Here is a 27,126-nt window from a genome sequence, read left to right as displayed (position 1 = left end):
ACTTGTTTGAAATAAAATTGAAATGATTTGAGTTACGCAACACATGACTTAGCAACTTGTATTTGGCTGCTCCACTCCACCCATCCCAGTTTCCAACGCTTTCAGCACAAGCCTTATTTGGCCATGTGCCCTCTGCAGTCAAACAGACAGAGAGGTCACTGTCATTACCATATGTCTGCTACTGTTCCTAGGTAACGCAAGGCACTTGCCCTGCCTTAACTCTTGCTTTTCTATAATGTAGTACACAACAAAAAGATAACTATTTGAAACTAGCATCTTCATAGACACCGCACAACAGTCGCCAGGCTGGAGTGTTCCCTCTCAGTCGGGGAACACTTCAGTGGTCAAGGACATTCAGCCTCTGATTTTCAGGTAAGCGTCATTCAAGGAATCTTTCGAGATACACAACACCGCAGAATCACCAAGCAGAAACTGAGAGCTAAGTTCTGTACTTATGAGGACCACCTCAACCATGATCTTAGGCTCATGTCATGCTACATGCAACCCCACATACTGTTGTTTGTAAAAGTCTTCCTTACCGTTTTGTTTTGACACCATTACCTTGATTACTTGTGATTTTTGTACAGTTTTTGAATACATTGACTTTGGTTAGACTCCAATACCTACTCATGTTATTCTAGTCATTTGGTTCGTTTCTAGCACCATCTTATTTTTGATTATTTGTAATTTTCTCTGTCTTAATTAATTGGTTCATAGATTATCCCTTCGTTTGTTATTTCAGATGTTGATACTTAACTCTCAGTCTGACACTCTTGATCACCTGCAAAGACTTGTTATTCAGCCTGTCAACACTGAACTCACTATTTAAGGATGGGATTTAAGGATGGTGTGTTGACTTCCTGGTGCCAGGGTGAAAGACATCGCGGACAGAGTGCAGGAAATCCTCAAGGACGAAGGTGAAGAGCCAGAGGTGGTGGTACATGTCGGCACAAATGATGTCGGGAAGAAGAGGAGGAACATACTACAGCAGGACTTCGGAGAACAAGGAAGAAGGCTGAAAAGCAGGACGTCCAAGGTGGTTATCTCCAGTTTGCTTCCAGTTCCTCGGACAGGTGTGGCCAGAAACAGGGAGATAATGAACTTGAACGTGTAGTTGGGGAACTGGTGCAGGAAGCAAGGATTTAAGTTCTTTGATCACTGGGGTATATTTTGTGGCAAGCATAAGTTCTACAAGAGAGACGGTTTGCACCTTAATAGGTTAGGGATCAGCATTCTGGCAGGCAGGTTTTTTTTACTGCAACACCGCTACATTTAAACTAAGTAGCCGGGGGGGAAAGACGGGACAAACTGGATGTTTAAAAAGGAAATTGAAGGGAAAGTTAGAACAAGAGAAGTCAAGAAAGACAACTGTATCAATGAGGCAGAAAACTTGGAAAGGGATCATGCTGCAAGGTTGAATGAAATAGGGGTTGATGGGAAGGGTGAGGGCAGTAACAAATTAAAAATACTATATATGAATGCACGAAGCATTAGACATAAGATGGATGAGCTTGAGGCTCTTTTGGAAATTGGCAGATACGATATTGTGGGGATAACTGAGACGTGGCTTCAAGTGGACAGGGCCTGGGAAATGAATACTCAAGGCTACACGTGCTATCGCAAGGACAGACTGACGGGCAGAGGGGGTGGGGTAGCCTTGTTGGTAAGGGAGGATATTCAGTCCCTTGTGTGGGGGACCTAGAGTCAGGGGATGTAGAGTCAGTTTGGATAGAGCTGCGAAATACTAAGGGTAAAAAGACCCTCTTGGGAGTCATCTACAGGCCCCCAAACAGTAGTCTGGATGTCGGATGTAAGTTGAATCAGGAGCTGAAATTGCCTGAGGCAAAGATGTTACTACAGTTGTTATGGGGGATTTTAACATGCAGGTAGACTGGGAGAATCAGGATGGTATTGGACCTCAAGAAAGAGACTTTGTGGAGTGCCTCCGAGATGGATTCTTAGAACAGCTGGTGCTGGAGCCGACCAGGGAGAAGGCAATTCTGGATCTGGTATTGTGCAATGAACCAGAATTGATCAGAGACTTCGAAGTGAAGGAGCCATTGGGAAGTAGTGACCATAATACATTAAGCTTCAATCTGCAATTTGAGAGGGAGAGGATACAGTCGGAAGTGACAGTACTTCTGTTGAATAAAGGGAACTATGGAGCTATGAGGGAGGAGCTGGCCAAAGTTCAATGGTGCAATACCTTAGCAGGGATGACCGTGGAGGAACAATGGCGGATATTTCTGTGTATAATGCAGAAGTTGCAGGATCAGTTCATTCCTAAAAGGAAGAAAGATCCTAGGAGGAGGCATGGGCAGCCGTGGCTGACAGGGAAGTTAAGAAACATATAAAGTTAAAAGAGAAAAAGTATAACATAGCAAAGATAAGTGGGAAAACTGAGGACTGGGAAGCTTTTAAAGAGCAACAGAGGATTACTAAGAAGGAAATACGCAGAGGAAAAATGAGGTACGAAGGTAAACTGGCCAATAATATAAAAGGAGGATAGTAAAAGCTTTTTTAGGTATGTGCAAGGCAAAAAAATGGTTAGGACTAAAATTGGGCCCTTGAAGACAGAAACAGGGGAATATATTACGGGGAACAAAGAAATGGCAGTAGAATTAAATGGGTACTTCAGATCTGTGTTCACTGGGGAAGACACAAGCAATCTCCCTGAGGTAACAGTGGCTGAAGGACCTCAACTTACGGGAATTTATATTTGCCAGGAATTGGTGTTGGAAAGACTGTTAGGTCTGAAGGTTGATAAGAACCCGGGGCCTGATGGTCTACATCCCAGGGTACTGAAGGAGGTGGCTCGGGAAAATCGTGGATGCGTCGGTGATTATTTTCCAGAGTTTGATAGATTTGGGGTCAGTTCCTGAGGATTGGAGGGTAGCTAATGTTATACCACTTTTTAAGAAAGGTGGGAGAGAGAAAGCAGGAAATTATAGACCAGTTAGTCTGACCGCAGTGGTGGGAAAGATGCTGGAGTCAATTATAAAGGATGAAATTACGGCACATCTGGATAGTAGTAACAGGATAGGACAGTCAGCATGGATTTATGAAGGGGAAATCATGCTTGACTAATCTTCTTGAATTTTTTGAGGATGTAACTCTGAAGATGGACGAGGGAGATCCAGTAGATGTAGTGTACCTGGACTTTCAGAAAGTTTTTGATAAAGTCCCACATAGGAGGTTAGTGAGTAAAATTAGGGCGCATAGTATTGGGGGCAAAGTACTAGATTGGATTGAAAATTGGTTGGCTGATAGGAAACAAAGAATAGTGATAAACGGCTCCATTTCGGAATGGCAGGCAGTGACCAGTGGGGTACCGCAGGGATCCATGCTGGGACCGCAGCTTTTTACAATATATGTTAATGATATAGAAGATGGTATCAGCATTAAAATTAGCAAATTTGCTGATAATACAAAGCTGGGTGGCAGGGTGAAATGTGATGAGGATGTTAGGAGATTACAGGGTGACCTGGACAGGTTAGGTGAGTGGGCAGATGCAGTTTAATGTGGATAAATGTATGGTTATCCACTTTGGTGGCAAGAATAGGAAGGCAGATTACTACCTAAATGGAGTCAAGTTAGGTAAAGGGGCAGTATAAAGAGATCTGGGTGTTCTTGTACATCAGTCAATGAAGGTAAGCATGCAGGTATGGCAGGTAGTGAAGAAGGCTAATAGCATGCAGGCCTTCATAACAAGAGGAATTGAGTATAGAAGCAAAGAGGTGCTTCTGCAGCTGTACAGGACCCTGGTGAGACCACACCTGGAGTACTGTGTGCAGTTCTGGTCTCCAAATTTGAGGAAAGACATTCTGGCTATTGAGGGAATGCAGCGTAGGTTCACGAGGTCAATTCCTGGAATGGCAGGATTACCTTACACTGAAGCGACTGGGCTTGTATACCCTTGAGTTTAGAAGACTGAGAGGGGATCTGATTGAGACACATAAGATTATGAAAGGGTTGGACACTCTGGCAGCAGGAAACATGTTTCCGCTGATGGGCGAGTGCCGAACCAGAGGACACAGCTTAAAAGTACGGGGTAGACCATTAAGAACAGAGATGAGGAGAAACTTCTTCACCCAGAGAGTGGTGGCTGTGTGGAATGCTCTGCCCCAGAGGGCAGTGGAGGCCCAGTCTCTGGATTCGTTTAAGAAAGAGTTGGATAGAGCTCTCAAAAGATAGTGGAATCAAGGGTTATGGAGATGAGGCAGGAAGAGGATACTGATTAGGAATGATCAGCCATGATCATATTGAATGGCCTACTCCTGCACCTATTGACGATTTGAAACTCTTAATTACCTAGAATTATTTTACCATTATATCTCTGCCTATATATTCTGTGCCTGTGCCCCTTAATCTGACGAAAAAGCAGCTCCCTGAAAGCTTGTGATTTCTGTGATAAACCTGCTCGACTTTAACCTGATATTGTGTGAATTCTGACTTCACAGATTAAACCATATAAACACATTCTGTTTACAAATCCTCAAAACACCCTTTGCACCAATAAGTAAAAGTTTTTTTGAGAGTTCTTCATTACAAGTATGTCCTGTGTTGTAGGTATAAACACATCAGAGACACCACAACATGGAGGTGGCTCACCTCCACCTTCATACTTGGCTGACAAATGCTAGTCAGGTCACAGACATTCACATCCCAAGGAACAGTAAGACATTTTTTAAAAAAAATTTGGAACAATATACAACATTATCTTCCACACAGAATTTACACTGTACAAAGGCCAAATGTATTTCTGAGCACTGCAATTTTACAGCAACTTTTGTTGAGGCAAGTTCGTGAACTATGCAATATACTGACTTCAGAGTACTGTGCACAGTGAGCTGGGTTTCATCATGAGGTTTGGGATTCTAATTGCAGTGGAAAAATTAGGTTCTAACACAGCACTGGTCAGCAGCGAAAGCAGATCAGCCATTATGCCAGAAGGTGGCTGCTCATTGGTGCCAGGTGGGACACCACCTCTATACCACAAAATCCAATGTCTTAAATTTAAATTCCACTAACTGTGATGGGATTTAATCTAGTGTCCCCCTATTAGCTTGGGTTCCTGGATTACGAGCCCACTACCACTATGCCACCAGCTTCTGTAAAAGGTGGAGGCTTCATCTCTGGAATGGTCCTAAAATAAACTGTTAGTCAACATCTGAAAGCAGTGATCAATTACATCTCAGAGACCAGTTAAAAGTGTATGATAAGCAAGTCCAAGTGTCAGAAAGAAATAACAAAGATGACAGATTTAACAGATTATTTTTCATGCAGAAATTTAATCAAAACAAGCAAAGTGAATCCTGAAACACAGCCAACCTTCAGAGGTTAGGTTAGCACTTTATAAAGCACTTATGCTATTATAACTCTGATTATGCTAGGAAAACACAAATTGCTTTAGGGGGATAGGAGAAAGTAGCTCAGCAACCCCAAGTAGAGTTGCAATGACCTTCACAGCTTTAGTTCAATTAAGTCTTGTTGAGTACTGAAAGATACTTTGTTGTGCCAAAGGCTTTATATAAATGCCAGTTATTTCATTATAATCTAGAAGGAAGACCATGAAGCCTTACTGGAGGAATATCGAATATTAAGTGGCAAATGCTGGTGAGGCAAACCCAGAACATTACTTCATATTAGGCAGGGAAGTTAAAATGAGGGGAGAAATTTAAATTTGTCAAAACGTGCACTTAAACATATAGTTAAGGAACACATTAACTGAAAAGTGCTAAATGTTGGAATAATGAACTAGTAAAGTAATGGAAGCAAAAATGTTAGACATGTTATAATATTAGAGCTTTAGCTTCATTTACAAATTGGGATTACAAAAAGTCTTCTTTAAGTTATCACGTCTCACAAGGTTTTTACTCAGATATATTTTATGTTCTTGTTGGCAGACATACATATGAAATTTGTGACTTTGTTGCAGAATAGCTGTTAGGGACAAACACATAGCTTGGTTTTTCCCTTTTCTCGCTTAGGAGCATCAAGGCCAATGCAATGCTATGGGAGAGTCATCAGGAATTGTGGACAAGCAAAAAAAATGAGGGACGCTAAAGGTTGGTGCAAAAAAAAGGGACCGAAATTCAAAGCTCAACAGGTAACAGACTACTGTTTTTCATGTATTCTCCAGCTTCTATAGATTTTTTTCTGCTGACCTACACATTTTTTTGTTTGTTGTTGCTTTATAAGAAGCTGAATCAGATATTTCCAGGAATGCAAGAATCCTTTGCATTCTTATGTTCTGATCAACGTAATTTAAAATAATCTTCCTTAATCCATTATTAAATTTCAGAAAAATAATAAAACAGGGCTTATATATGTGCCAATTCCAAATAATAATCGATAATAGAATAATTTTACAACATTGCCTAACATAAATGGATTTTAATCATAGACCATAAGAAAACCAATGTACTTAACAAATATAGTTCACTTCATACTTTTACATTGTGGAACTATAAATTAGGGTCAGAAACAGAACTACTAACACAGCAGTGCAACATTAATAAATAATCAAGAAACAGAAGACATAATATATTTGGATTTTCAGAGGTGTTTGATAAGGAAGCACACATTAGGCTAAGAACCACACAGTAGGCCACTTAAACACCATGGGCTCTTTTCTTATTAAGATAATGTATTAGCACGGATAGAACATTAGCTAATAAAAGACTGATGGGAGGGAGGTATTTTCAGGATGAAGAACAGTAACTAGTGGAGTGCCACAGCAATCCATGCTGGGGGCAAACGATTATGGGTAATCCAATATGGAGGACAGGAAAATAATGTGGCTGTAAGAGCTTTATTTTGAGGAATTTTCAGTCTGGAGCTGATTTCCTTGAATTACCGTTTTATAAACTGTTGCATTGCTTCAGAACTTCAAAAAAAAAATGGCTGGTTTAAAAGAAGGAAGACAGATGAATAGCACTGACCACATGGGCAGTAATCCAAATGAAGAAAGAAACCTACACTTTATCTGGCTAGGCAATAACCTGCACAGACTTTGCTGTCTGTTTTCAAGTATCTCTGTACATTGGAGTTGGTTCTAAAGATAAATCAACGAACAGTGAAATTCAGAGCAACCTTGGAGATACCTGTGTTAGCTCACAGCAGGGAGCAACTAAGCTGCTTTTTATAAGTGTAATCTTACTGGCTTTCTTTTGTAAATCCACAACAGTGAGTAGAGTGGGTTCTTTTTTTAATTCCAGGCTGCTAGAGATTCTTGATTAAATACAAATACTCAGCTAGTCTGGAGCAATATTTGTAGAGCAGTAAGACTGCTAATTTCTGGGTCTGTTGATTGTTCAGGTGCAAAGATGGCCTTTAGTAAGAGTGATACTTCCTGTTGGATGTGGGAGTTTAGGGAGAGTTTCCACATTACTGATGATTATGTCTGCAGGAAGTATGTTTGGTTGAGAAGCCATCGGATCGCATGGATTGGTTGGAATGGCAGTTAGAGGCAATTAGGAATTTACAGGAGCTAGGGGATGTGATGGATGGCAGTTGCAGGGAGGGAGATAAACTGAAAATACAGTCAGGTAGATAAGTGACCTCAAGGAAAGGTAGGAGGGAGGCAGATAGTACAGGAGTCACCTGTGGCTATCCCCATCTCAAACTAGCATGCTGTTCTGGAAAACGTAGGGGGTGACAGACTCGCAAGGGAATGTAGCACTGACAGCCAGATTTCTGGTACTGGTACTGGCTCAAATGTAACAAGGGGTATGCCCTGGTTCCAAACAGTCAATTGTGATCGGAAACTCCCTAGTTAGAGATACAGACAAATGATCCTGCAGCTGACAGCAAGACATCGGAAAGGTGTGTTGCCTCCCTGGAGCTAGGATCAACGATATTTTGGATAGAGTGCAGAATATCTCAGAGTAGCAGGACCAGCCAGAGGTCATTTTACACAGTGGAGCCAACAACATGGAAAATTGAGTCTCACAAACTTGATAGATTTTTTGGTGTAACAAAGAGAATTGAGGAGGGTAGAGTGGTGGATGTGGTCTATATGGACTGCAGTAAGGCATTCGACAATGTTCTTCATGGCAGACTGATTAGCAAGGTTAAATCACACAGAATAGAGGGAGAACTAGCTATTTGGATATAGAACTGGCTTGAAGGTAGAAGACAGAGAGTGGTGATGGGAGTGTTGCATTTCAGACCAGAAGCCAGTGTGCAACAAGGATTGGTGCTGGATCCACTGCTTTTTGTCATTTATATAAATGATTTGGAGAAAGTCAGAATTGCAGATGCTGGAGATCAGAGTCGAGAGTGTGGTGCTGGAAAAGCACAGCAGGTCGGATAGCATCTGAGGAGCAGGAGAATCGACGCTTCGGACATAAACCCTTCATCAGTATTCCTGACAAAGGGCTTACGTCCGAAATGTCGATTTTCCTGCTTCTCGGATTCTGCCTTACTTGCTGTGCTGTTCCAGTACCACACTCTCGATATAAATGATTTGGATGTGAACATGTGGTATGATCAGTAAGTTTGCAGATGACATCAAAATTGGAGGTGTAGTGGACAGCTAAGGCGGTTATCTCAGAGTACAACGAGATCTTGATCAGATGGGCCAATTGGCCAAGGAATACCACATGGAGTTTAATTTAGATAAATGTGAGGTGCTGCATTTTGGAAGGTAAATCAGAGCAGGTATTATCCATTTAATGGTAAGGTCGCGGGCAGTGTTGCTGAACAAAAAGACCTTGGAGTGCAGGTTCATAGTTCCTTGAAAGTGGAGTCACAGGTAGATGGGATAGTGAAGGCTTTTGGTATGCTTTCCTTTATTAGTCAATGCATTGAGGATAGGATTTGGGAGGTCATGTTGCACTATACAGGACATTGATTAGGCCACTATTGGAATACTGTTTGCAATTTTGGTCTCCTAGGATGTTATGAAACTTGAAAGGGTTCAGAAAAGATTTACAAGGATGTTGCCAGGGTTGGAGGGCTTGAGCTATAGGGAGAGGCTGAGTAGAGTGGGGTGGTTTTCCCTGGAGTGTTGGAGACTGTGGAAGGACCTTATAGAGGTTTATAAAATCATAAAGGGCATGGTTAGGGTAAACAAATAAGGTCTTTTCCCTGGGACGGAGGAATCCAAAACTCAAGGGCATAGGTTTAAGGTTAGGGGATTAAGATTTAATAGGGACCTAAGGGGAAACCTTTTCCGCAGAGGAAGTGGAGGCGGCTGGTACAATTACAACATTTGAAAGGTATATGGATGGGTTTATGAATAGGCAGGGTTGAGGGATATGTACCAACATATGCTGGCAAATAGGACGAGATTAATTTTGGATATCTGGTCAGCATTGATGAGTTGATCTGAAAAGGTTCCTTCATTTCCTATATGTTACGGCCTTATGAAAGGAATGTTCCTGTACTAATTTCCTGAATACATTAAGGACCCATTTTGAAAGATATATGAAGAAAACTTTCTAAAATGGCACATTAAATGCACTTAAAATAACTTTCATCAATAAAGCCAACCTCAGCATAATAGATTCTTTTCCCCCCTTCACATTATTTTATAAATGTCTTTGATTACATTCACCCATTTATTTTCTACTGGTCAGCACTAATTGTAATTACATTAGCTAGAAAGGAAAACCTATTTAATTTTAAATTTGGACTGTGTATTAAGGTAATCTCAATCGATGACTCTCATGACCTGAAAACCTTATCAAAGGTACTAATACATAAATTTTAGTTGGCAGCTTCACATTTTACAGCCTAATTGGTCAAAACAATTCCCTACCCTAACAAAAAACGCCGAGAAATCTTCAAAGACAGCAAGAAAAACAAAACTTTAAGATAAATACCAATACTTAGAAGGTTACATGGTTCCACTTGTACACTGATCAATGTGGAAAATGTTTTTTTTAAATACAAAACTATCAAACCAACGTTTAACTTCCCCAAGGACAGCATTATTTTCCCGATATGTATGGAGTCTGCTGTTTTTGGATTTACCATATTAAAAAGGTTCCTGCAGAGATCTCAAAATCAGTATAAAACATTTCATCTTGCACATACATATCATTTTCAGTTTCTTCACCTTAGCTTTCTACATCTTTTACATGGAATGTTGGCTCTGCATCTGTACATAATGGTAACTTCCTCCAGCATTGTATATTCACTACAGACCCATTTTGAGATAACTGTAACTAGAGGGCTTTGTAGATGCTTCTGAGATGCACTACTTTAAATGACCACAAACTGCCAATGTTTAACAAGATATTTGTATCATCGATAGTCACATGTGAGGCACCGGCAGACTGGAGGCTGGCTAACATGGTGCTACTATTTAAGAAAGGGGATAAAGGCAGGCCAGGGAATTATAGACTAGTGAGTGTGATATCGGTGGTGAGCAAGTTGTTGGAGGAAGCCCTGAGGGACAGGAATCACATGTATTTGGAACAGCAAGGACTGATTAAGGATAGTCAATACGGCTTTGTGCATGGGAAATCATGTCTCACAAACTTGATTGAATCTTTTGAAGAAGGAAGAAAGAGGACTGATGAGGGCTGGGCGGTAGATGTGAGCTATATGGACTTCAGTAAGACGTTCAACAAGGTTCCCCATGGGAGACTGGTTAGCAAGGTTAGATCTCAAGCAATACAGGGAGAACGAGCCATTTGGACACAGAACTAGCTCGAAGGTAGAAGACAGAGGGTGGTAGTGGAGGGTTGCTTTTCAGATTGGAGGCCTGTGACCAGTGGAGTGCCATAGGATTGGTGCAGTATCCACTAATTTTTGTTATTTATATAAATGATTTGGATGTGAGTATAAGAGGTACAGTTAGTAAGTTTGCAGATGGCATCAAAATTGGAGGTGTAGTGGACAGCAAAGAAGGTTACCTCAGAGTACAACTGGATCTTTATCAGATGGTTGAGGACTAGCAAATGGAGTTTAATTTAGATAAATGTGAGGTGCTGCATTTTGGAAAGGCAAAGCTTAGCACGACTTATACCCTTAATGGTAAGGTCTTACAGAGTGTTGCTGAACAAAGAGACCTTGGAGTGCAGGTTCATAGTTCCTTGAAAGCAGAGTCACAGGCAGACAGGATAGTGAAAGCAGCGTTTGGTATGCTTTCCTTTATTGGTCAGAGTGTAGAGTACAGGAGTTTGAGGTCATGTTGCGGCTGTACAGGTCATTGGTTAGGCCACTGTTGGAATATTGCATGCAATTCTGGTCTCCTTCCTATCAGAAGGATGCTGCGAAATATGAAGGGATTCAGAAAAGATTTACAAGGGTGTTGCCAGGGTTGGAGGGTTTGAGCTATTGGGAGAGGCTGAACACGCTGGGGTTGTTTTTCCCTGGAGCATCGAAGGCCGAGAGGTGACCTCAGAGGTTAATAAAATCATGAGGGGCATGGATAGGATAAATAGAAAAAGGTATTTTCCCTGGGTTACAGGCGGGGAGGTTGGGAAAGAAAGAGTGGTTAGCACTGCTGCCTCACAGCACCAGAGACCCGGGTTCAACTCCCTCCTCAAGCAACTGTGTGGAGTTTACACATTCTCCCAGTGTTTGCGTGGGTTTCCTCCGGGTGCTCCTGTTTCCTCCCGCAGTCCAAAAATGTGCAGGTTAGGTGAATTGGCCATGCTAAATTGCCTGTAGTGTTAGGTGAAGAGGTAAATGTAGGGGAATGGGTTTGGGTGGGTTGCTCTTCAGAGGGTCGGTGTGGACTTGGTTGGGCCAAAGGGCCTATTTCCGCACTGTAAGTAATCTAATCTAATCTAAACTAGAGGGCATAGGTTTAAAGTGAGAGGGAAAAGATACAAAAGGGATCGAAGAGGCAACTTTTTCATGCAGAGAGAGTGGTGTATGTATGGAATAAGCTGCCAGAGGAAGTAGTAGTGGTGGAGGCAGGTACAATTACAGCATTTAAAAAGCATCTGGATGGGTATATGAATAGGCAGGGTTTAGAGGGATCTGGGCCAAGTGCTGGCAAATGGGACTAGATTAGATTAGGCTTGGATGAGTTGGACCGAAGGGTCTGTTTCTGTGGTGTACATCTCTATGACTCTAATCTATATAATCCTACGACAATCAGTCCTGCCCAACACCCATTTCCAAAACATTTCATTGCTGGCCTCTGGACTTCCTAGTAGGTATAATGCTTAGTGTGATCTGGTTCTGAATTAAATGTTCCAGGGAGCTTCCAATGCCTATGCAGTATTAGTAATTTCAGCAGAGCAACCTTGAATGCCTCCTGGTTCAAGAGGGATGATGTGGCAACTGTCTGTATTACTGACCATAAATCATCTCATAAATTCTCACAGTCCATGAAGTTAAAAAAAGTAGAAATTCAGTCAAGTCAGTGGAATTATCAAGCTGTGGTCACGAAGATTTCTACTCTGCTCGAGCAATAATCTCTGCATTTACTCTGTGATAAAGTGGAAGTGTTTTCCAGCTGCCTTTAACACCAAATCTATGCTTGCCCTCTTATGCTTTGATTGATGCAAACCATTCTGTGATGCCAATTGCCAAGACCAATAGACAAGTTTACAACTGCAATGTTTCCTCTGCATATACCTATGCAAAGATTTCAAACAAGAACCTGCCCTCAGTGGAAGCCATATGCAGATGGCTTCCCCTTGCCATCTTTCTTCTCAACCCTTCCATATGATCCACATGAAGACATTTTTATTTAAATCTCACTGCAAGGACACAAACCTGAGAAACACAACATGAAACCAACGACGTACTATCAATCATTGCGCATATGTGCATTTGTATAATGATAAAGATGGCAGCACTTTGGTGGTCCAATTCAGCGTTCTTTTAAAGAACTGGGATGCTGGAAAATTTCAGCAAGTTATATGAATACGAATGTATTTGACAGCTTCTCAGCAAAATTAAAAATATTTCCAGTTGATTACAGTTTCATCTCATCTACATTCAACTCACTGAGTCATCAGTGAAACTGGCTCAAAGCGAGAAATTATTACATACAATTGCTGTTCATACACTATTCGTTGCGAGATGTCAACTCATTCAGAATGGGCACATGACTAGAATACTAGCAAATTCAAGTTATTTGATGCAATGCAAGTTCAGCCAAACAAGCCCTATAAGTTTTGATTATATTGCTATGAACGTTCAGAACTTGAGAATATAAAAAAAATGTCATTTTGAAAGCACTATGGTTTTGCCACACTACAAAGGCTTTCTTAACGAAGGGAAAACGGATCCAACAGATATTATGTCAACCCTACTATCCTCAGAACCAGACATTTCAAACTTGAAGCTCCAGACTCTGATTTCTCAGAGTTTAGTTGCACAAAAGGTATCCCATTTTGATGAGCATTATGAATCCCCATGAAATATCCTTTTCCGCTTTGCCTATTATACCATCCCAATAAGTACATGGTTACAATAGGCCATCAGGTTTCTAACTTAGTATAATCAAGCCAATTAGATTACTTACTTAGATTAGGTTACTTACAGTGTGGAAACAGGCCCTTCGGCCCAACAAGTTCACACTGACCCTCTGAAGAGCAACACACCCAGACCCATTTCCCTACGTTTACCCCTTCACCTCACACTTTTAGCATGGCCAATTCACCTAACCTGCACATTTTTGGACTGTGGGAGGAAACCGGAGCACCCGGAGGAAACCCACGCAGACACGGGGAGAACGTGCAAACTCCACACAGACAGTTGCCTGAGACAGGAATTGAACCCAGGTCTCTGGCACTGTGAGGCAGCAGTGCTAACCACTGAGCCACTGTGCCACCCAGTTGACATTAACAGCTTCAAAGTGGATAATCTCACATTTCCCATAGTTTTGCTCATTCATTTAATCTACCAATAATGGTTTGTCATTACATTTCTATCTACACTGTTTGCAACACTGCCTGTCTTGGACATACTTGGATATGTGCCAAGATAGCATCATAACTTGCAAGGCTGGTGTGGTCAAGGGTTGGGTATTTGAAGTGGATGAGGACAGCTGACTTGAAGGACAGGAAAAATGAAACATTATCAGGAAGCAGAGAACTATTAACAATGTTAAATTACTTGTCAGCCAGGAAGAAAAGTGGGCAGCTTATTGAGAATTGGATTGAAAGAGTAGGATGAACTTCTCGACATGGAAAAAATATATGTAGAAACAAAGAGAAAGATACTAGACAAAGATGCAAGTTTGGGTAGAGTGGGGGAAACAGAATAGAATGTTTGGTCTGACTGGTGAGGGGTAAAAAGGAAGTGGTACAGCTGACAAGATGATCTTAAGTTTGGAAGCAAGTGGTCCGTGAGGTAAAACTGAGAGAAAGAAGACAAAGGTATTTAAGAGTAGAATTTGCAGAAGAGGCCAAGGGTTACCTTTTGCCTTTAATTCAAAAGTGCAGAGGTTTTGCTAAAACTTACAAGGCATGAGTCAGACCACAGCTGGAATATTGTGAACAGTTTTAGGCCACTGATCAAAAACAATGTAAACTGGCATTAGATGCAGTCCAGAGAAGGTTCTGGATGATCCTGGGCATGGAGCAAATCTCTTAACAGGAGGGACTGGAGTAGTTTGGGCCTGTGTTCACTCAAAGTTAGAAGAATGACAGGCGGCTGACTTGAAAGGTATAAGCTTCTTAGGCAATTTGGCAGGGTAGATGCAGAAAGTTTGTTTCCCATCGTGGGAGGTCGCAAATTTAATGAGGAGGGATTTCTTCTCTCTGAGGCTAGTGAATCTGTGGGAATTCTTCACTGCAGAGTGCTGTCAAGGTTGGGCCATTAAGTGCACTTCGGGGCTGAGAAAGACATTTGGTTATTAAGGGATCAAGGGTTATGGGGTAAAAAGGCAGGAAAAACAGAGCTGAGGATTATCAGATCAGCCACGATCTTATTGAACAGCAGAGTGTACTCAATGGACTGAGCAGCCTGCTTTTTTCCTACACGTTTATATTCCAGGATTACCCTGGAATACCAACCAAATTTTATAGATGACAGCAAGACTAGATGGTGCTTTACGTGGTCAGCCAGTTTTGGCAGCAAACAGTTCAAGCAGCTATACAGCATTTGATGCGTGTGTCTGTTGGGCTTGCGGAAGTAGAGTGGGGACCATATCAGGGGACTAGCCAGGCTGACATAATCAAGATTTCAACATGCAAATCCAGAGGGAAACCACTACCATCTGAACTAAGTTATCACATGCAATAACACTATGATTCTGTGCACCACTCCAAGACAACATGCTCCAGGAAGAGGAAAGCCCAGGAAAGAATTTAAAACCGATTTTAAAAAAAAAATCTGCATCAACCTTCAAGTAGTTGACAGTTTGGATTGTGGATTCCATACTTTGCATGGAAAGTAGTATTTAGATATTACATTAATATCAATGGTACTGTCCCAGAAGAGTACTTACCTCCACAAAATAATAATCATAAAAGATTAAATTTCAAAACCATTATACAAAGCAAGTAAAAAGGGATTAAAAATGGAACATGAATCTTTAAACACTAATCCTCAACTCTTTAGTCGTCCCCCTTTTCCAATCATCCCAAAAATTGAATTAATCAGTCCTGCTCTTGTACCCCTCAGTTAGGACCTCATCCTCTCTGCTTGAACATAGTCATATCAACTCTTCCACATTACAATTTTCATCCAAAGAACTATAGCAAGTATTTAAGCAAGAAAAAAAAAGACGCTTATTGTTGCTTATATAAATACCTGGATTAACCTTACAAATGTAAGCTTAATCCTTTTTACAAATTGTGCATTCAGTGTACATTCCTGCTTACTTTCACCTGTCATTGATTTGAAAATGAGCTGTCATTCCATAATTCCACAGTTGCTTCCAAGTTTCTATTATCACAGCCAATTTTCTACCTTAATTTTGGTTAATACTACCCTGAGTAGAATTTTATTTCAGTACAATTGGTAATCAATTTTGATGGAGAAAATAATCACTGCTAAGAAATATATACTTCAATCTTGTACGGATCAGATTCCGGGACAAAAGAACTACAGTGTATTTTTTTTAAATTGAAAAACTGATGGTAATGATTACAAAAGGAGGTAATATATTAAGTCAATACAACAAACACATTATATTATAAACTTTTGTAATAGCAAAGGATAACTCACCTTAGGACTTTTAGGGTTCCTTGCAGTTTGAATTAAAAGTTCTTCACCCATTCTCTCTCTGTAATTAAGAATGTTATTAACCAGCGTTGTAAAAGATTTCAAATATAATTTAGACCAATAAAACATAATTGTGAGAACTTGAATCATTGATAGTTGCTGCGGGGTGTGTTGTTTTCAACTTCCTATCACTCACATGATGAATTTGTTAATTGAGAACTTGCCTGTAAGTGGGGTTGGAATAATACTATTATCATGTAACAACTAAAAGTAGTCTACTTCGACAAATAGTGGCCTTTGTTTGAAAGCAGTGCAGGTCAATGAGTTTCTTAATTTTATTACTTCATTCTTTAGAATGCTGATTGTATTAACAAACAATATTTTTTAATTTAGCTTTAAGATTAATAATATTTACCATTCAGAGTACAAAGGATTTTAAACATGCTCAAGAAAGTTATAATTTTCATTTTGAAGGCTTTCACATAGTGCACATTTTCTAAAGTCAGCAACATATACTGGGCCTTGTTCAGAATGTTGAAGAAAAAAATGAAATTCACACAACATCAGGTGATAGTTTGACAGGTTTCTTTGCAAGTACAAGCATTCGGAACACTGCTCCTTCATCAGGTAGCTAGTGGAGTAGGATCATAGGACACAGAATTTAGAGTAAAGAATCAATGTGTCATACAACTGATGCCATGTATTGAACAAACCTAGATTGCTGTCGTCCTTAAAATCACTTAGAATGTGATTATGGTTGCAGGTTTCAATTCATTCATATGTGAATGCCAGAACTACTTCCAAGTCACATTCCTGAGATAACTTAAGGTTTTATACAAAAAAGGTGACATCTCAGCTCAGAAATGCATGAAGGTGTGAGGTTAGAGAGTCAGTCTGATTCAATGTTGGGATGCAGACTGGTTCAATGTCCAAAGTAGGAATTAATAAAAGGTCATGTGGACTTACTATCTACAGATTGTGTGCTTTTTGAACAAAACAGAATGTCACTGAAAATGCAAATTCACCCCACAGACACTGTGTGTGTGTGTGTGTGTGTGTGTGTGTGTGTGTGTGTGTGTGTGTGTGTGTGTGTGTGTGTGTGTCAGAGAGAACTCTCTCTCAGCCACACACACCCACACCTTCCCACAGTCATATGCTCTGTCACACTCCAGCGCCCACTCAATTAAACACACACACACACACAATATGCAAGCAGTCATTCCATGTGACACTTCTTCAATTCCTACTTTAGAAACAGAACCAGTCTAACTCAAGGTTGGGATATAGACAGACTCTAATTTCACACCTTTAATGCATTTCTGAGCCGAGATATCACTTTTTCAAAATAAAATCTTAAATTATCTCAGGAATGTGACTTGGAAGTAATTCTGGAATCCTTGTACTAATGAATAGAAACCTGCAACCATAAATCACTTTCGAAGTGATTAAAGACTTAACAGCATTCTAGGTTTGTTTAATACATTGCATCAGTTACTTGACACTGATCCTTTACTCTAAATTCTGTGTCCTATGATCCTGCTCCACTAGCTACCTGATGAAGGAGCTCCGAAAGCTAGTACTTCCAAATAAACCCCAGTCCAACACCAGCACCTCCATACTATGGAAAAAAAAACAGGAAATTTTTGATGGCATATTTTGCCTAAAATTCTTGGAAGTCCCTTGCACCTAAAAAAGTATCCACAAATTTCCAGACCAGTATTCAATTCTTAAAGTGAAACCCCAATGACATTTTCATACATGAAAACTTTATAGTTTCACCAATCATTCGATTTTCTTGTGTTGGTAATGCACAGGAATTTGGGGAAAAAGGGAGAGATTGCTGTACTCTAAGTGCCAGCTTTTTCCTCCATTCCAAAACTTGCTAAAGAAGATCAGCTCAGGGTAATTATGACAGTTGGAAGCTATAACTTGAACATTGAACAGGCAATATCAGAAGTTTTTTGACCTGCACTTTTCCATGACCTACTGCATGGCTTTGCAACACTGATCAACTGGAGGATTTTTTAAATGTAAAAAATTTAGGCAATAGCAATATCCTTAAAAAACATTCCCTGTAAATAACTACTCTGCATGGACATTTTAGACAATTATTAAGGTGAAGGGACAAAGCTCTTGCAGTCTAGCCCAAAACATGTTGTTGCAAGTCTGGTATGTTTAAACGTCGTGGTAGGGTTCCAATCAGGATCTTGTAAAGGACAACTTGACTATTCATTCCAAATCATTTGCGATGGCCATTTTGGTCTGTGCCTGATGCAAAAAATTAGGTAGCGTTTCTCATTCAACTGTCAAAATATGCTTCAAAATGTGTAGCTGGATGCATTTATATTTGGAATGCACACACCATTTCCTCACTGAAAGCTTCTGGACCCCATGGGTCCAGTCTTATCCCACTCCAAACCCATTAACTTACAGGAAGTACAATTGGGCCATCAATGCCCTTTTGAAACTAGCTATCAGCAGTGATTGAACTGCTGGAATAAATTTCTTCTTGTGAACGATGATGCATCCAATGCATGGTGTCCTTCACTATATCATTTTCACTGTGGTATTGAAGTAATTTGTCCAGTGGTCCGCAACACAGGTTTTTTTAAAAATAAATCAAGTGAGGCAGGGTTGAAGACTTTAGGTTTAAGTTAGCTAGCTGCAAGGTTTAAGTTTTCTGGCTTCAATATAATTGCAACAATGGGGTGTTGGGCAGTACAATTCAAACTATCAAAATCATCTAATCATCATAAAAAAGCTCTTCATAAACATTGCTAAAAATAAGATTCTCCAAGTTACTGATTTTGATACAAATATATTGATGTTAAAAGCTAATACTGGACAATAAGCATTCAGCCTGTTTCACCAGGACAGGTTATTTTATTTATATTTACATTTTAGCAATATTTATCAAAACAGTGTAATTTCAGCCTGGTCTGTCCTTACCATAACTTCATAATTGTAATATGACAAACTAGCAGAAAATCAGCCTACTTTTGAACCACGTTTCTTTCAATGAACTGGCATATGTACTAACAGTGGGACGTCCCAAAATGACTGTGCTAATCACAAGTAACGACCAAGTCTTCTGAATTTAAGGCAGTTTATAATAAGCATCAAAGAAATCTAAAAACAAACTTACTTCAGTATTTTTTCCCAAGGCTCACTTTCATAAAAGGCATGGCTCCAGCCCATTTTCATTGTTCCAACTATTACATTCTGCTTGAATACATCAGTTCCCAGTTTCCGGTACATTTCCTCACAATCATCCAGTGCAATTTGAAAAAATCCCAACATGAACGCCAGTATAGCACCTGGAATAATAACGTTTAAGTCAATAGAAGTCCATTTACATGACAAAAATTACCTGACTCTACAGACACGTGTTAACCTCCCCACCAAATTAAAGTTGGGCTTTTATCGAATTGTACAACAGTGCGATAACTGGTGGTGGAAGTAATCTGAATGATCAGGATTAGCACAAGTTCTACATTAGCTTGAGTGCTATGCTTATCACAATGTACTGGCACCAAGATGCTAAATGAGCTCATTGATAATTTGGCACTCACTATTATAGTGAAGAAGTACCCTTGCTAAGAATTGGATGAAATAGTTGCTTACCAATTGTAGGTCAGGTAACACAAGATCCACAGCTGCACACGTGTTATGACATGGGGTAAACCCTCTTGCTTAATTTTAAACCAGCAACACAAAAGGTTTATCCCATGCAGTAATCTGTAAAAATTCAACTGGCCAAGAACTAACTAAAAATTAACAACTTTATTTCTTTTAAGTTTAACAAAGAGTAATTAACAACTACTTACAATTCCTTTCTCTAACTTTTTTTTAAACTTTCCCTTCTAGAATACCAGTCCAATAAAACTCCCAATTAAGATTTACAGAAAAATCCAAATTTTAAAGCCAGCCAAAGGTTGAATCTTCTCTTTACCTTTGTCGGTAGATTGGCTCTCCAGGTCATTATTGAGGCTTTTCTCTGTACAAACTCCTTCTCTAGACAAGTACCTCTTAGAGTTTTGACTAGCAGTCTACAACTGTTGGTCTGTTGGTCCTCCCAACCGTTCAATTTTCCCTGGTCTTATACCCTAAAGCATCAGATTAAAGCATTGGCTTTTAAGATTGTCAATATACTCAATTCACACTTGATAGGAATTTGGTACTTTTTCGGGGTATAATTTAAACTAACTGGCCAAACTCAAATCTGTTTAGTCATTTCCGGGCAACTAGCTACCCCAGTAGCTGGAACATATGTTACATTGTATTTTATTGAGAACACTTGATGCTGTCACTGCTAGCTTTTACTCTCTTAAAAGGGATAGTACACCCACATCTTCATAACACATATACATAACACCTGAGGGCATCGAAAAGCAAGGGCCCATAAAGGGCAGTGAGAAAATGGCGAGACAATCTGATTGAACAATATTGCTCGGGGGATGAATATTGACCAGAATACTAGACAGTACGTCCTGCACTTATTTAAATCATGGAACCTGCCCTTTTGTTGATTTATTGATCATGACTAAAGATGACACATTTGACAGTGCAACACTCTCTCACATGCTGCATTGAACTGTCAGCCTAAATAATGTACTCTGGTCTCTGGAGTCAGACTTAAACTCAGAATCTTTGCTTTAGAGATAAGCATGCTGCCACTGATCCAGCACTGGCACTCCACAGGAGACCTGTCAACATTGTATCAGTAGAACTGGGCACTAATGACACTGGCTGAAGTTTGTGAATTGGATAATTCAATAGATGAAAATTTACTTGGAATTTCAACAGACGTTCTTCATGCAATCCTAAGAGGACATTTAAACTTATTGAGCATTTGACAAAAAATAGAAACCTGCAATAACAGAAATTGTCTTGTAATGGGAATGTGAACGAGTCCATTGTGAATGATCACATTTTTACATGTTTAACGATGCTAAGCTCTACAGTAGACATTGAGGATGAAGCAAAATAGTACATTCGGACTCTTGATTAAGCCAATTATGTGGAAAGCTTGAGATACTTCAGACCATTTCGTTGCACAATATTAACTAGTGCATTTGGGGGGAAAATAGCTGTGGATTCATGCTAAACTAAGAAGTCCTATTCTGAGGAGACACTTCTCTTTTATGTGACATGAATTTGGCCTAAGGAGAAGGACTGCCTTTAAGACTGTAGAAGGATTCAACCTCAAAATGGTTTTCAGCAGTGTCAACTGATTTGCCAGAACACCTGGTTGATATTCTTAAACTAATTGCAATATTAAAAGAAAGCCTGTTTAATTTCTGGAGACAAAAATAAGTACACAAACGACAGAAGCAAGAAAACATCTAGTCAGCGTGGTGTAGTTGTTTCATGAGACAAATCTGGAACACAGAGCTGGTCTTAAACTCATCTGTAAAACTTCACCATTGTATCTGATAAATAGCATCCTTATTTGGATGAGTCTGAGCCCAAGCTTGGAGCATGGAAAACAGATTGGAAAGGATTCAAACACTTATTAGAGAGCCTGCATACTGAAAGAAATAAAGTCATCAAAAGACTTCCACAACAAAATTAATCTTGCTTGGAACATGATTAAGGATAGATGTGATCTAGTTTTCAAAGTAATGCATGACTCTAAGTTGAAATCAACATTATTTAAGTTGTATCATGCTTGATGAGCATAGGATGAAATTCACTTTGTTACAGAACAGGATAAACTTACTTTGACAAAAAAAATTCCTCAACTCAACCCAACCCTCAATGATGGATTTGTAAAAAAGATTGATAGAAATGACAGCTGATGTTGAATCAATTAATATATTTAAAATGGAGTTGAACTAGTAACCATTGGTGAAATAGTGAGGAAATGGCAATTTGTGGGGAATGATAGAGACACTAACAGTCCTGCATGATTTTTAAATAAACAGAGGAGATAAATGAATTTCTCTAAATTAATATATGCACTGTTGCTCTGTGAGTAATATTATTATTAAAGAATAATGATTCACAAGTTTGATGTGAGCAGACTCTATAAGCTAAAGCATCCTTTGCTGTCACAGACTTCTTCCCCAGTTATCATTGTAGAAAACAGACCCGTAAACTTGTACTGAAGTATGATTTTTAAAAATTTGAATATAAAATTACATTATACCCCACAACTAACTGCAAGTATAACTACTACAGGGCGGAGGGCAAATATTCATTTCCTTAATGAACTTCTACATTCCAAAGATCCTAACTGAAGGCTTATCTAGTTTGACAGGCATCAAAATCTCTGGTAATAAAAGATCATTTTCCATAGAGTGTACAGTTAGGACTCATTACATCTATCTTCTCTTATGCCTCATTTTACTCATATAGGGTCTAGAATCATTGCTGCAATTGTAATGCATTAGACCAGTTGGGCATGAAGTGTTAACAACCAGTGCCCTCTAGTGTTTATGAAAATCAACTGGTGCACATATGGTAGAATATAGTTTGCAGATTACCAATTGCAACATGCACTTTTCAGCACCTTTGGATATTAACATGTTCCAAGATACTTCACAGGGACAATATCAAACAAAATATGATACCAAGTTGAACATAGTAGGCAATGAACTAAGTCAAAGAAAAAGTTTTAAAGAATGTCTTCAAAGAGGAAAACGTAGTGAAGAACTGGAGTGAATTTCAGAGTGTAGGGCTTGGCTTCCAGCAGCAGAGCAATTAAAATCAGGGACATTTAGGAAATCAGAATTAAATGACAAAAGAGATTGTAAAACATTGTTGAAAGAGATTACAGAAATAGGGAACAATAAGCTCATGAAGGGCTTGCAAAATTTTCATTCTTAATTTCAAGTAAAGCACTTCTTGACCAGATAATACGTAATCGGCCAATCTCACTTATTGAGCAAAATGTGTCATGGGTGAACAGGATTTGGTGAGAGTTGAAATTTCCAAGCATTGAATTATTTGTAAATAGTTACATTATTTCAAGGGAGACTTATTGGTGAAATATAGTATCGGGTAGAATTTGCAAGAGATGTAACAACTTGCTGTAAAATCAACCAGCACCATCAGATTCATTAAACATTTTCATCCCACAATTCATCTTTTGCAGCATTAACCTCAATTTCTTGAAAGAAGGAATATTCTTCCCTTAAATGAAAAGGTGGGGGGGAGCAACACCTTGTTTATTTAAATATTTTGCCAAGATCCATCTCCTATACAACTACATACTAGCTCAGAGCTGAATTACATTTATAGTTTCCACTGCTGTAATAACTTGGAAGATTAGTTAATGCCCCAAATACAAGTGTTAAAAATCACACAATACCAGGTTATAGTCCTACAGGTTTATTTGGAAGCACTAGCTCTCAGAGCGCTGTTTCTTCATCAGGTGATTGTGATGCAGAACCATAAAACACAGAATTTATAGCAAAAGATTACAGTCTCACACATCTGAAACAATATATTGAATAAAACCAGAGTGTGCTAAGGCTTTCATCTTTTAGAAAGAATTTGCTGGTTTCAGTTCATTAATATGTAAATTCAATATCTTTTTTTTAAGGCTTTTATATTTGCAAGTACATTCTAATGTGTTCAAAAAATGCAGAACCTGCAGACAGTCAATCTATGTAATATTTTTGTAAATTCCACTTTGGAAGTAGAATCAGTTTGACTCAAGGTTGGGATACAGACAGGCTCTAGCCTCACACCTTTAAGGCATTGTCATCTTTTGTTATAAAACATTAAGTTATCGTGAGAATGTGACTTAAAAGAAATTCTGGGATTTACATATTAAAGAACTGAAACCAGCAAACCCATTCTAAAAGATGAACGACTTACCAATCTAGGTTTGTTCAATATATCATTTCAGCTGCAGGAGATGGAATCCTTTGCTATAAATTCTGTGTCTTATGGTCCTGCATCACAACCACCTGATGAAGATGCAGTGCTTTAAAAGCTAGTGCTGCCAAATAAACCTGTTGGACTATAACCTGGTATTGTGATTTTTAACTTTGTCCACCTCAGTTCAACACTGGCTCCTCCACATCAAGTTTAACTGTGACACACACAGGTTAGTGGTCTGGCAAGATCAATTTCTCATCTCAGAGACTTGACTCTACAGCAGTGTCTCCAATTATTGCAGGTGACAGATCCCCACAGTTGAGCTCCTGGTAAGATTTTTAGGCTAAATTCGAGGCTGGCAGAAAACTTTCCTCGCAAGCAGGGCAGGTTATCCAGAAACTCAGTACAATGATTTGAAGGGAATAGAACTGAAACAGACTCTGAGGGGCTGAATGGCTCTTGTTTCAACTGAAGCCTGTTTAGAGTCTGCCATCCATGGAAAGAAGTGGCAGAAAGCTGCAGCACAGAAGGATTTGGGGGTCCTTGCACATGAACCACAAAGAACTAGTACTGACATTCAGCAGGAAATAGGGAAGGTAAATAGAATGTTGGCCTTTATTTTAAGCTAAAACAAGGCACTAATCAGGTCACAGCTGGAATACTGTGAACAGTTTTGGTCTCCTTATCTAAGGATAGATACACTGGCATTGGAGGCAGTCCAGATAAAGGTTCACTGGGCTCATATTGGGTATGGAGAGATTTTATTATATGGTTGAGTTGGTTGGGCTTGCACTCATTCAAGTTTAGAAGAATAAAGGAGACTTTATCGGAATATATAAATTCTGGGGGGGGCTTAACACAGTAGATGTGGAGAGATCTTAAAAACGTGTTGCTGGAAAAGCTCAGCAGGTCAGGCAGCAAAGGAGAAGGAGAATCGACGTTTCAGGCATAAGAAACGTTGATTCTCCTTCTCCTTTGATGCTGCCTGACCTGCTGCACTTTTCCAGCAACACATTTTTAAGCTCTGATCCCCAGCATCTGCAGTCCTCACTTTCTCCTAGATGTGGAGAGATCGTTTGCTTTTGCGGAGAAAACCTAGGACCAGAGGGCATAATCTCACAGTAAAGACTTGCCCATTTTAAGACAAAGATGAGGTGTATTATTTTTTCCTCCATCAGTGGGTCATAAGGCCTTGTCGCAAAGAGTATCAAGATTAGATTGTTAAGTATATTCAAAGTCGAATTTGGTTGATAATCAGAGAATCAAGAGTAATGGGGAAAAGGCAGATAGAATCAAAGTGAAGAGAATGGTCAGATCACCATGATCTCATCAAATAGCAAAGTGGACTTAATAGGCCAAATGATTTACTTCTGTTTCTTTGTCTTATGGTCACACAGCACCTACCTGTGCTAACACCACAGATGTAGTCAAAGAGTTGATAGACTTGTTTTCCTGTCAGTTCTTCAAGTTTACGAAGGGTCTGAAGAGCAACCAGTCCCCTATAACAAATAAAACACTTCTCTCATTATCTGTGCGAGATATTTCTAATTTGTAAGTTCATGCCTTTTCTGTAAACGCTAGAAATATCTAAACTGGATGGTGCAACAAACGCTATTGTTGCAAACAAAATGTTCCATTCTACTCACTGCACAATAACCATTTCTTTCTAATGCTCACAATGCAAATAAAGGACACATTTCTAAAGATGCCTGCTGCAACAGCAGAATATTTGCCATTTGTGACCATCACATTGAGAATGAAGCATTTAGTACAGAATGACTAACCACAAGGTAGTAGGGAAACTATTTTATGTATGTGTTTAAACAAATTTGAATTAGTCACGTTTTTGTCTCGGTATTTGTACAAAGTTGATATCAATATTGCGGAAACAAGTGATGCCTTAATGTACAGAGTAAAACACCCATGGTAAACTAAGAGCTCCAGTAAAGAGCTGGATGGTCACAAATGATCAAATTGGCCTTGAATGAGTCTACTACCTCAAGTGGAGAGCCAGAAGTCAGAAATTTATCTGCCAGCTCTCTACGGTTTTTAAAATTCCTTCAGAGGAAGGTTATTGTTGACTAGACCATGATTTATTGAACATCAATAATCAACTTTGATGAGTGGTGAGCTACTTTCTGAACTGCTGGAGCCAATTTTTTTTTTGTTTGGGGGGCGGGGGGGTGCCCATGACCTCTACCAAACTCTGCAGGACCAGCTCCCAGGAAAGTTGACATTCCTGGTAAACTGGAAACAGAAATGACTGAATAAGAAAGTTCTGCACAAATGAATTCAGTCCAGTAATCCTGCTCCATCCAGAATCCCTAGATAATTATTTGATTGCAGTCTTCTTTCCTATATCACCAGGTTGATCATCTATTCAGCATGAAAATAATTTGCAACAGCACACCCTCGACCAGGTTTCTCAACAGGTATTACATATCCAGGCAAGATGAGAACAGCCACTTAGGATAGAAAAAGATTCTAAATAAGAGGCCATGGCATTAGGGGAAAGACATTGGCATGGATAGAGAATCAGCTGACTGGTAGAAGGCAGTACGTGATCTTTTTCAGAATGGCAGGAAGTGACTCGTGGTGTTCTGCAGGATTCAGTGTTCAGACCACAACTATTCATGTTATTGATTAGTGATCTGGACAAAGGAACTGAGGGCACTGCTGCTAAATTTGCAGATAATACAGAGATTGGCGGAGGTACAGGTGGTATTGAGGAAGTGGGGAGATTGCAGAAGACTTTGATAGGCTAGGAGAGTAGGTAAATGGAATACAATGTGGCAAAGTGTAAGGTAATACATTTCGAAGGGATTGAGGCATTCTAGTTCAGGATTCTCTTGACATTAACAAGTTCAGCTAGCAGTTAGGAAGCCAAATGCAATATTAACCTTCATTTCAAGAGGGCTAGAATACAAGGGTAGGGATGCATTGCTGAGGCTGCAAAAGGTTCTGGTTCTATACAAGACTACATTTGGAGTATCATCAGCAGTTTTGTGTTTCGTTTCAAAGGAAGGATGCGCTGATCTTGGAGATCCTGGGAATAATGTGCTTGCCATGAGGAACAGCTGAGTATCCTGGATCTCTATTCAATGGAATCTAGAAAGATGGGGGAGATGTTTTTGAAATTCACAGGACAGTAAGATATCTGGATATAGTGACTGTGGAGCAGAGAGATAAATAGGTTCATGATTAGTA

The 27,126-nt window shown here is 39.6% G+C and overlaps 1 protein-coding gene across 4 annotated transcripts in view; it reads right to left on the bottom strand.

Moving 5' to 3' along the window:
* pnpla8 (patatin-like phospholipase domain containing 8) overlaps positions 1–27,126 on the bottom strand; it is a 78,904-nt gene that overhangs the window by 27,706 nt on the left and 24,072 nt on the right. For all 4 annotated transcript variants that reach the window (XM_072552529.1, XM_072552528.1, XM_072552531.1 and 1 more), the window contains 3 exons: positions 25,324–25,418; positions 19,235–19,406; positions 16,093–16,150 (listed from right to left, as the gene is read on the bottom strand). In XM_072552529.1, coding sequence (XP_072408630.1) covers positions 16,093–16,150; positions 19,235–19,406; positions 25,324–25,418 — 325 coding nt within the window. The remainder of the gene's footprint in view (positions 1–16,092; positions 16,151–19,234; positions 19,407–25,323; positions 25,419–27,126) is intronic.

Source organism: Chiloscyllium punctatum, chromosome 32 (genome assembly GCF_047496795.1).
Source record: "Chiloscyllium punctatum isolate Juve2018m chromosome 32, sChiPun1.3, whole genome shotgun sequence".
Classification (NCBI taxonomy): domain Eukaryota; kingdom Metazoa; phylum Chordata; class Chondrichthyes; order Orectolobiformes; family Hemiscylliidae; genus Chiloscyllium; species Chiloscyllium punctatum.
Note: the sequence above shows the minus strand (reverse complement) of the source record. Positions and strands in the feature narration are given on the sequence as shown.